We start from the raw sequence: 11,635 nt of genomic DNA, 5'->3' as shown, positions 1-11,635 counted from the left end.
AATTAATCTGTAAATAAACTTAAAAAACAAAAGTACAAGCATGATTTGTGTATGCATAGAATATTGTTAAATTGAATAATATTATTATTCGAAGCTTCTGTGTAGAACGTCACATCACTCATTTTTAGTAAATTGTAGCTTGACCATTCAAACATTCATGTTTCTCTGTTTTTTTTTTTTCTGGCATTGTCATGTGATGCTATTTTATTTATTGTTTTTAAAAAAAAAATCAATTTATGTGTGTATTTCTAACATGTTTGGTAGGTAAAATAAATGTTGTAAATTCAAATTAGAGCATCTTCTGCAATGGATGCATTTTTCAGCCTATAAGGTAACAATAATATAATAAGATAACCTAGTTTGAAATGGGTTTGGCTAAAAGAAAACTTTGGTTTCGTCTATACTACTAGGTAATTATACTACATTGACTGGGTTGAATAAAATTGCATTACTAAAAATAGACTAAATGTAATCATTTTTCGTCGACTAAAACTAGACTAAAATGTCCTCAGTTTTCGTCGACTAAAACTAGACTAAAATAGTCATGGGTAATTCTGACTAAAATAAGACTAAAATGCTCTGACTTTTAGTCGACTAAAACTTGACTAGACTGAAAGGAGAATGAACTTGACTAAAACTAATAAAAACTAAAATGTCAGGTTCACACAAAGACTAGACTAAAACTAAAATTAAAATCGGCCGCCAAAAACAACACTAGCTGCAAGTAAAGATTATTTTGCTAATTGATTAATTAGGCAATTACTTCTTTGAATAATCAATTAAGATGGAATTTTCTTTTTTTACTGAAAACAACAACAACACGTTATTCTGTCTTAACAAGTGTTGCCCTCCAAATGTGGAAATTAAAGGCCATAAAAACAAACATAGTGAATGTAGTCTATGCTGTATATTATGTGCAAAATTTAAAAAAATTACTAAGTTTTAAAGTAAATTGATATAATAATCTGGAACATTTTTTCTAGCTTTGGGAACTAGCACTGTGGTTTCCCAGTGAGTGACATTGGTAAATTTGGTGTGCTGTACAGTAGAGGGAACTCAGAAAAAAAAGAGGTAAGCACTTCCTGCATTATACTTTTGTGAAATCTAATTGATTAGATTTACAAGCTCCCTCATATTTTAATTTAAAATGTATTCTGGAAATACATTTGAAATTACAAATGAAATAAAATGTCCAAATGTCTTCCTACAGAATTTCATTTTTTGGCTATGCTCTTTTCTTATTTAGGCTTCAAATTAATTCTTGTTTGCTTAAGCTGTACCTGCAGTCTTAACCAGTCCAGTCTGAATGGTTTCAGGTCAAACTCTTCTCCTGCATCCACTGTATAGAAAAGATAATCAACAAATATTAAGAAAAACAAACAAATCTGTATGTAACAACTGGATTTGAATTTCTGTTACACATTTGATCAAAGATGCTGTATGAGTTGAGCAAACAATGTTGAGCAATGTTTACTTCAATCATGTCATATCCTATTTTTCAAACATGAAGTACACCTTAAACCACACATTCAAACAAACCTACAATAATATTTACAAAATAAAATAAAATCTTATTGAAAGAGAACTCACAGTGCTTGAGACTCATTGCAGACAGAGTTGAGACAAATGACGACATAAGAACTGATTCTTCCTCTGGACAGACGTACATACCCTGAAATGAGAAGACAGAAAATGAAGCAAAACTGCAAACTTTCTGATATAAATGCAGAACATTTTTTGTGCTTTTAGTTCAGCTCCGCCGAAGTTTACAGTAGTGCCATGTGCCGGAGTACCTGAATGGTGTCATTCAGCGCTAGAGCATCATACTGTGACAAGTACTGAAGATGGTAGCGTTGTATAATATATCTGTGTTGAGCCAATAGAGTGCGCAGCTTTTCCATGTAGTATAGGAGCTCTGCCAACTGTCTGAATAACAAAAATATATAGCATGTGAACATATGCAAGGTTCATGTGATGGTACATTAACGTAACATCTGGAAAAGTAAATATTGCCATAATAGTCTTTCCAAGTTTACAAACTCAATTTAAATGTTTAAAGGATTAGTTAACTTCCAGAATAAAAATGTACAATTAAATTTACTTATATACCCCCTTGTCATCCAAGATATTTATGTTTCTTTCTTCAGTAGAAAACAAAATTATGTTTTTTGTGGAAAGCATATCAGGAATTTTCTCCATATAGTGGACGTCTATGGTGCCCCAGAGTTTGAACTTTCAAAATGCAGTTTCAAAGGACTCTAAACAATCCCAGCCGAGGAAGAAGGGTCTTATCTAGCGAAACAATCAGTTATTTTCTAAATTTAAAATTTATACACTTTTTAACCACAAATGCTCATCTTGTCTAGCTCTGCGATGTGCATGCGCATGCATTCTCTGTGCACTCCGGTTCAAGACAGTTAGGGTATGTCGAAAAACTCCCATATTATTTTCTCCTTCAACTTCAAATTCGTCCTACATCGCTGTTTTACCATTTTGTAAAGGGTGCTTGTCCTCCTCTGCACGTTTACTTTGTAAACACTGGGTTGGTACTTCTGCAACGATGTAGAAAATGAGATGAGAGTTTTTCGACATAACCTAACTGCATTTGAGGTTAAAACGTATATAATTTTTTCAATTTATTTTTAGAAAATAACCAGTCCTTTCGCTAAATAAGACACTTCTTCCTCGGCTGCATTTTGAAGCTACATCTAAACTGCATTTTGGGAAGTTCAAACTTGACCATAGACACCATAGAAAATTCCTGAAATGATTTTCTCAAAATTTCTTTACGACTGAAAAAAAAAAAAAAAACACATGGACATCTTGGATGACAAGGGGGTGAGTAAATTATCTGTAAACTTTTTGTACCAGGCTGTAAACATATTATTTTCTGCTGTAAAGTTGGGCATTTTAACATGGGGAGTTTATGGGATTGGCTTGCTTTTGCAGCCAGTCTCTAGTGGCCAGTCGGTGAATTGCAGTTTAAGTCACTTCCGTGTTGGTTTCAATAGAGAGAGCGGGAGGTTGCCGCTTGATGCAAACATGTAATTCTTCAGTTAGAGGCACTTTTGGCTACTTTGAAACTTGGTAAATTAAAATGACATGAATAGTAAATAATTAATTAAAATAATGCACAAGGTATTATTACAGATGTGTTGAATGTGGAATGCTCCTTTAATGCTCACATACTGTAGCTCAGTGAAACTTACGAGTCTGCATAGTCCTCCGGGGTCTTGGTTTTAGGGATGTTCTCAGCATGACGCACAAGCCAGAGCACTTCATCACGGGAAAACGACAGCGCCATGAACACAAATAAAACCTAGAAGGGGCACATATACTGTAGAGTTCATGCCACAGAGAGTTGAGTTAATGTACTGTATGTCCTACCACTCTTTATTATTACAATTTATTCACATTTAAATATAGCAAAGAATAAAGCACAAAAAAACAGTTAAAACCTTGGGTCCAAGCAGTGCAGGTTCATCCTCCAAAACTTTGGTAAGTTCCTTTAGGGCACTTCTCAGATAGTTGCGCTTCTCTCTTCGCAATGCCCCACTGGAAAACCCATGAGATGAAAGAAAGAACATTTAGTCTGTAGTCGATTTGCGCATTTGGGATATTTGAAATACTTCAGATGCTCACCAGTTTGTGATGACATACTCTTTACATTCTTTGATGTCTGGAATGCGCTTACTGTATCTGGGGAAGAAATGGTGAAGATAAACGGTTTATATTATAAGATTTGTGAATAGATTAAAGTAGCATTAATTTGTGACAGGCTCTTGATACATGCTGTCTGCGGAGTACTAAATGCATTACCCTTTGAGACTGTCGAAAAAGTCCTCTGAGAGCTTGTGTATGTTGAGAATCTCATCTCTGATGATTGTGATGTACAGGCTGTTACGGAGGGCCATCTTCCATAAATTCTGAGAGCTGGTATTGGTATTTAGACTGCTATGGCACAACAGGAAGCCAACTGACAATCAGAAGACAACAGCAAATCAGTACAAATGTAGCATCTTCAACTGCTATAACATTACTAGTTTCTAAGCCTACCAAGTATGTGATTTGTTGCATACATATGGTTTCTCAGTTGGTTGTAAATTTTATTGTATATTTAGAATACATTTTTAATGCAAAATCTCTGATGAATCCTTATTTGTGTGTAAACGTTTGTACACAGATTTCAAACATGGATGTTGAATGAGACCCAAGTTCAGTGCATTTACATTTTTATTTTGCCATTTTCTTTATTTAAAAAAATATAATAGAAAAATTGTAGGGAAGCACAGTTCTCACAAGCCTTTTTTGAGTCCCGTAATCCATTCCAGTAAAATTACACAAACCCAAAGTGTTTCCACCATTGATTTTGAGTCACTGACATGGAACAGCTATCTTGTTTTATGAACATAAACTTATTTCAGCATGGTTTATCATGATTTTTCTAGTGATGTTCACATATTTATCAAATATTGGAAGATTGCAATGAAATTGCATGTCTCCTTGTTTATAACAGATACTCACTTAGGATCCAGCGCTCCATCACCTCCATGGGCAGATACTCACAAGCCATCTAAAAACAATGTACATTTGTCAGTCCTTTATACAAACAACCAAATGCACAACTGTTTATTGATACATCATGGACTGCAATGGCATTGTAGAATCAAAAATCCTAGCTGAACCACATATCTGAACTGATAACTGATGATCTTCACGGTGGAAGATGTACATACAGTGTCACAGCATGCAGGGCTGAGCATGGCAGCAGGGGACGCCAGCAGAGACAAGAGTTGAGCGCTGCGCCACTGGTCAGCGGAAAGATTCCTCCGCGGATATACCATTTGCAGTGAGAGAAGAGCCTCTGTCACAGACTAAACAACAGCAGCAAACACACATCACAGACATTCACATCAGCTTTATCCCTGTAACTGAATCACTTAAAGACTAGAATGATAATACTTAAGCATTTGTTTAAGTTTGAAGAGTTATCTATCCATTATTTACTAGGTTGGTATTTTTTTTTTATATGGCTGCACAGCAAACTGAATCCGTGCCGTATTTGCCTAGAATATAATAAGACTGACGCTAATGAAGGGGTAGACTGAAAACACTCATTTTGCATGTCATAAGAACAATCTTTTGTATATATAATTGTCTATAAAAATAATTTTGTTAAGCATATGTGCTTTGATGGAAATCACAGATTTACTACATTATATCTAAAAAGACTGACCTTGGTGTGGGGACCAAACTCCTCTGAAAGTTTTTTCCAGGGATGGTCGTATTCTATAAACATCTGACCAAGTCGAGGGAACGAGGGATCACTGCACATAGTTAAAACATACACACACAGTTACATAGTGTATTATTACATTTTTCTGATATATTTTGCTATCCTCAGATAAATCTTTCTGCATTTGTATTATGTCCCTGAGCCAAGGACTTTTGGCTGCTTCAACAGACAGATACAAGCCAATAAAATCTTAGACCAACCTTTTGATATGCACAAGATAAAATATGTATTTGGATGGATGGATTAAATAATTAACATGCTTCTGTAAGAGTACTTGATTGACTGCAATAATAATATTCCCACAAGAATATAAAAGTTAACTTTTTGCATCTAGTTTTGAAGTAAAAGTCTCTAACTGCATAAATCTTCTCAGTAAAACCCTCATATTTGGCTGTGTACAAATAAAATAGATTTTCAGAATGTAATACCATAAAGAATACATAAACATATACAAAAAGAAACAAAACCAGGAAAGGTCACATTTACATTTACTGTATTTTTGAAAATGATCAAATAAGAAAATGTTCTGACATCACATATTCTGAAAGAAAAGCCATGTATAAAACCCGAATTTAGGAAATGATGTTAGACTATATGTATCAACAGATTTAAACTTGAAGATTATGTGTAAACATTTAAATCATGTGTAATTGCAAATTAATATTGACATTACATGTACATTATATTCAATACTTAAGTACTGTGGTTGCCAGAATTTTACGGCAAAAACACGGTAGCAACATTTTACAGGGAATAATTTACAGGGAATTCTGGGAATGTCAATTTACAGTTATTCACTGTAAATTATACATTCTTGTTCCACTTTTAAACACTGTATGAAATTGTGTGACCAAATTGTAAAATACTATGAACTGTTACAAATGTGTTTTTACATAAATGTGGTCACGTAGTATGTTACCTGTTTCCATTCGAGAACTCAAATGCACAGTTATACATTCCGACAATCGCCTTCTTGTCATCGATGCGGGACAACATGTAAATGACTGAGGTGTAGGTGACAACAAGGTCCAGGTAGTTCTTGGTGAGGTCAAAATTTGAAAGCTGAAATGGATTACGACCACAGGTTAAAGTAAAACCATCTCTGCCTCCCTTATTTTCTGTCTTCTCTTCAAGAGTCGTACTTACGATGTTAAAGAAGCACTGGCAGGCATCTATTGTGTTGAGCAACTCATAAACATTGTCCTAAAGACAAAAGATATGTGTAAATAAATTAATACTGATTAAAAATTAATTTAAGATAAATAATACTGATTCTATAACAAGAATGATGAAAGTACATAGAAACTACATATACATCAGTTTACATATACTGTTTTATTACAAATACATTGTTAGTAAAGCATTAGGTAATGTGTAAAGCATAACATTAATGTTTAAATTTTAAATCTGCTGGCAAAAAAAAAAATTTATTTTAAGTAAATTTTTATATTAAGGCACTATGCCATAAACCTCACAAACATTTCATCAACAAATCTATCAAGTTTTTTCCTTAGAAATATTGTTGTAATGTGCTGAAGTCAGCTGCTAGCTAAGTTAGTGGGACCTTTTTAGGTTTAGCTCCAGTAATATTCAGGATTTACCTTGCTGATGTAATATTCCAACACTTATTCAAAGTCTGTCATATTCCAGTATCTCATGACAAATGTGTGAAAGATGTCAAATGAGGATATCTTAATATCCATGGTGATTTTTTTTTTTTTAACATTGCCTCTTTTAAAAGAATTTCATGTCAAGCATTAGCAAACGGTGACTAGCTTTTTACAAGTCAGGGCCTAAATTAAGAGATACATTTACATTTCATAATTACGTAGACATTTTTAGTCATTGCTACTTATATTTTAGTGTCTATTTAGTGCCATTGTTGGTGGAAGGAGGCAGTGAAAACAGCCTTTGTGTTCAGTTTAAATAAACACTGCACACCTGTATCCAAAACAGCTTACAAATGAAGCTTACTTGTTTATTGCAAATAGTTGTAAAGATTTGTCTTCCTCAGTTCAAGTAGATTAAGTTGTAAGTTGTACTTGCATAACAAGAAACCGCTGCCTGGTGATATTACCAAGATAGCCACCAAATTAACTTGACTTAACTTGACAAGGAGTTTAATCAGTTGACATTCTTACCCTGAACTCCATGACATCTAAGAAGGACTCATAGTAACTATGCAGGCCCTCCAATATAACAGACTTCTGCTTCTGTATACTGCTCAGATGTTGCTGCAGAAACGTGAATGAGAAAAAGGTAAATATTCAACATTTGAGCCAAAATGTTGACAACAATGAATCACTTTTTATCTGTGAATACTTACACTGCCACCCCTAATGTCAACATTGGGAAATTTTCTGTTGATGTATTTTACAGCAGACTCTGTGCTTTTGTCAATGAAGTATGATGGTCTTCGCTTTGGGTCTGTGCATACCTGAAAAAAAAGGTATACGTGATTCAACCTAGAATGCAAAATCACATAAACATGCCAAACCACATTAAAAAAAAAAAAAAACGTTTTTGCCCCTTGATGTTGAATGGTGACCCAGGAAAGCACTTAACATGAGTGACTATGCAGTATGCACAGATCCTCATTTTGATCTATTCTCTATACAGATTTAAATGTTACAATACAGTTATTATTACTACTAAGTATAGCAGCAAAACAGCAGTCAAAACTGAGAAATTAAAGATATTTATAGATCTTAGGCAAAATGGTTAAAAACATTCCTAAATACAATAATTTGTAATGTGATTTAATTGCTTATCACTTTTGACCAATAGGTGGCGCTGTGACCAAATTGCTATGGTGTGGTCAGTGTGGGGTGACGATGACACACACAAAGTTTAAATGATAATGCTTTGGTGCATTTATTACATAAAATCCATAAATTTTGTTGCCATGCTCTGAACAAAATCTGAATCGAATTGAAAATCAGACCAATACTCTATTACGAGTTTACAAAAGGAAGAAAAAAAAGTAATGCAATATGCGGATGTGGATTAGTCTTTTAGTAGCTCTGTAGTGACTTGTAACACTGGTTCTGAGACAGACAGGAAGTGCAGCCTGTTTGCAGTGTGTGTGAGAGAGATGTGGTTTACAGAAAGGCCTGATAGGTCCTGTTCGTTTCCTGTGTGCACTTCCTCTTTCTCTACAAAACTGAGACAGAACTTACTTTCTTCTAAAAACATGACAAAATACAATACATAAATGATACTTTAAAAATCCCTCTGAATAAATAAATATAATGTTCTTTCAAATCCCATCTGTATGATAAAAACACATAGAAAAGGAAAAAGCAGCTAGAGATTAGAGCATCGTTTGGTTCAACAAACAAAGCAGTTAATTCAATTCAGTCTGTTGAGAATCAATCACATATGAACTGCGAGTGAAAAAAAATCAGCCCTGCCTATATCCGTCTTTTTCGTGTGTTTGTGAATATTTCAAGCATCCTTTTTCCTCTCACCTTTTTAATGTGGTTCATCCTGATCAGCACTCCTTGACCCCGCTCATTGAGTATGACCAGTTTTTCAGCCAGTTTGAACTGGTAGGCCATGATTCTTGTCCAGATGATATGATCCTCAGTAAAATAATGAACGCTGTGGTCTTCAGAGATCAAGGAGACGCCAAATCAACATTGACACCCATTCTGTAGAGAAGGCGGTGCTTACAGAGCTTCCGCTCTACATGTCTTATGACACATCTCAGCACATTCACGCTCAACTTCTCACATTTTGATTGAATTCTTTGCCATTTATTGCTCTTACTGAGCAAATAAGACAGGCCAAACAGAAACCTCAAAGTGTGTCATGGCTGCTGCTTTCTCCTAGTGACTCAGTGACTTTACAGAGAAAATCAGCTTTCACTGTTTTACTGAATCCTTCATTGTCCACAAATCCATGTAATCAAGTGAACAAATGAAACGTGTTTAGTGCTTCAGTGAAATAAAGATGTTCTGTTAATATAATACTGGTGAGTAAATTGCACAAACAGAAAAAAACAATGCAGGACACAGCGAGCGACTAAAGGCCAGGAACAACATAAAAATACTCTTTTTCACAGTCTATATTGGTTTTATTTTTCATGGATATTTATGGAAACCTGGAAAATACGCCAAGGGTGTATGAGATCACGATCCCCATTAGCCAAAAACAGTGACCTAGTCAAATTCTGAAGGACAAAATCAAAAAATGGTGTTCCCTTTCAGCAAGACAATGCGCCCTGCCACAAAGCAAAAATGGTTCAGGAATGAATTATGGAGCACAGCAACGAGTTTGAGGTGTTAACTTGGCCTATAATTTCCCTAAATCTCAATCCAATAAATCTGAAGGTCAATGAAGGCCTCACCCCGCAACTTACAGGACTTAAAGGATCTGCTGCTAACATCTTGGTGCAAGATACCACAGCACAATTTCAGAGATCTAGTAGAATCCATGCCTCAAAGGTTCAGGGCTGTTTTGGCAGCAAAAGGGGGACCAACACAATATTAGGAAGGTGGTCATAATGTTATGCCTGATCAGGTATGTCACGATAGAGAAGACAATTGTGTGTTTAGCTTAGAACACACTTATCATAGAATAATAGAGTCAAGAACAGAGTAATAGTTTCAACCCAGGAAAGATTCAGACACACTATCTCTTGATTAGAAAAACTACTTTAGTTAACATGAACTACGAATGAACAATACTTCTACAGCATTTATTAATCTTAGTTCATGTTACATTTACATTAACATTTACATTTATTCATTTAGCAGACGCTTTTATCCAAAGCGACTTACAAATTTGGAATACAACAAGTGATTCATCCTAAGGAGGCAGATCAACATAGGAAGTGCTCAATACCATATATTAGGCGTTGTTAAATGAGTACAGGCTAGAAAGGGAAGATCAAGAAAGAGAGGAGAACAAAGTTTTTTTTTTTTATATATATATTATTGAGTCAAATAGTGTCGAAAAAGATGGGTTTTCAGCAGTCACTTGAAAGCTGTTAAGGAGTCTTCATTCCGGAGAGGGGTGGGAAGATCATTCCACCAGGCAGGAACGTTGAACGAGAATGTTCTGGAAAGTGATTTCATGCCTCTCTGTGGTGGTACAATGAGGCGTCTTTCTCTAGAGGATCTCAGACTTCTGGAGGGAGTGTAGATACGAAGTAGTGAATGGAGGTAGGCAGGTGATGAGCCGGTGGCTGTCCTATTTGCCAGCATCAGTGTCTTGAATTTGATGCGGGCTGTAACCGGTAGCCAGTGCAGGGATATGAAGAGTGGTGTGACATGGGCCTTTTTGGGCCTTTCATTGAAGACCAGTCGTGCTGCTGCATTCTGAATCATTTGTAGAGGTCTGATTGTACATGCTGGAAGACAGTAGGGAAATACATTACTTCAATTCCACTGTGGTACCGTGTTGCCATATGGAAACATTGATATTTTCTCATTTCAGAGTAAAACTATGTTAGATAATGTTGATTTGTAAATAAAATATGTAATTCACTAACCAAAGATAATGCCTTGAAAACCTTGAAAAAAGATGTTCAGAAATTAGGTTAACAAAGCCATTTCTGGAGCACATCAACAGGTGTCCTCCATGTGAGGGTGATAGTGGAAAAAAATGTTTTGCAGGAACTCTCAAGCACATCATTGACTACCTTAGGGCTGGCTCTTTTAATTACCATATTCCAATATATTGTATTTTAATCTAACAGTCTACTAATACTGAATCCTTCCATATTGTTGTGGCTTACAAGATAGCTATGACAACTTGTAATCCAAGTATTGTGAAGACCTGGCCCGTTTTCAGAAATTGAATATCTAGATCTTTTTGCTGCTTGTGATAAATGATTGTTCTTGTGGAACTGATAAAACTAGCTGTTCAGCCCATTTTGAGTTCATCAGAATGACTGCAGTCACATACAGCTGTTCAGAATCAGCTGATTCCAGCAGTGAGCCAATGGGTGGATTTCACTCTAGGGAAGTCAAGTTTTAGCTTTGCAATCACAACCTTTTTCTCCTGTCAAAACTGAAGCCCCACCAGTAGTTCCTCAAAGCAGTGGTACGCTCTTTCAGTTCAACCATATCTAAAATCATCACACCGTTTTCATTTCCTGTGATATGTGCTCTGTGATCTTTAGTGTTCTGAGGGGTGCATGTGTTTTACTCAGTAGCTTCATTACAGAAGTTTTAACTTTTCTTTTGCACTTATGCATGCGGTCCTAAATTTGCTTTTTCATGGACTACATTGGCATTGATTTCTGTTTCCGTTAGGACGTGTTTCCTCTGTTTGTAAAGGTACACTGTTAGACATTTCTGTAATTTCTACAGTTTTTTACTGTATATCACC

General features: G+C 35.4%; 1 protein-coding gene across 1 annotated transcript; it reads right to left on the bottom strand.

The window, feature by feature from the left end:
- Positions 1 to 1,280: 1,280 nt before the first annotated feature.
- On the bottom strand, positions 1,281 to 8,856 carry LOC141317103 (nck-associated protein 1-like; the record flags this gene model as incomplete). The annotated part of the gene is made up of 15 exons (XM_073832918.1): positions 8,767 to 8,856; positions 7,623 to 7,733; positions 7,438 to 7,530; positions 6,443 to 6,499; positions 6,216 to 6,358; positions 5,237 to 5,327; positions 4,737 to 4,874; positions 4,525 to 4,573; positions 3,820 to 3,976; positions 3,643 to 3,699; positions 3,459 to 3,555; positions 3,210 to 3,319; positions 1,794 to 1,926; positions 1,591 to 1,672; positions 1,281 to 1,339 (listed from the first exon to the last, which is right to left on the bottom strand). Coding segments are annotated over exons 1-15 (1,467 nt in total), but the record flags the coding sequence as incomplete, so codon positions are not given.
- Between the last annotated feature and the right edge of the window lie 2,779 nt (positions 8,857 to 11,635).

Source organism: Garra rufa, unplaced genomic scaffold (assembly GCF_049309525.1).
Source record: "Garra rufa unplaced genomic scaffold, GarRuf1.0 hap1_unplaced_318, whole genome shotgun sequence".
Classification (NCBI taxonomy): Eukaryota; Metazoa; Chordata; class Actinopteri; order Cypriniformes; family Cyprinidae; genus Garra; species Garra rufa.
The sequence above is the reverse complement of the archived record's forward strand: the minus strand, read 5'-3'. Positions and strand labels throughout refer to the sequence as shown.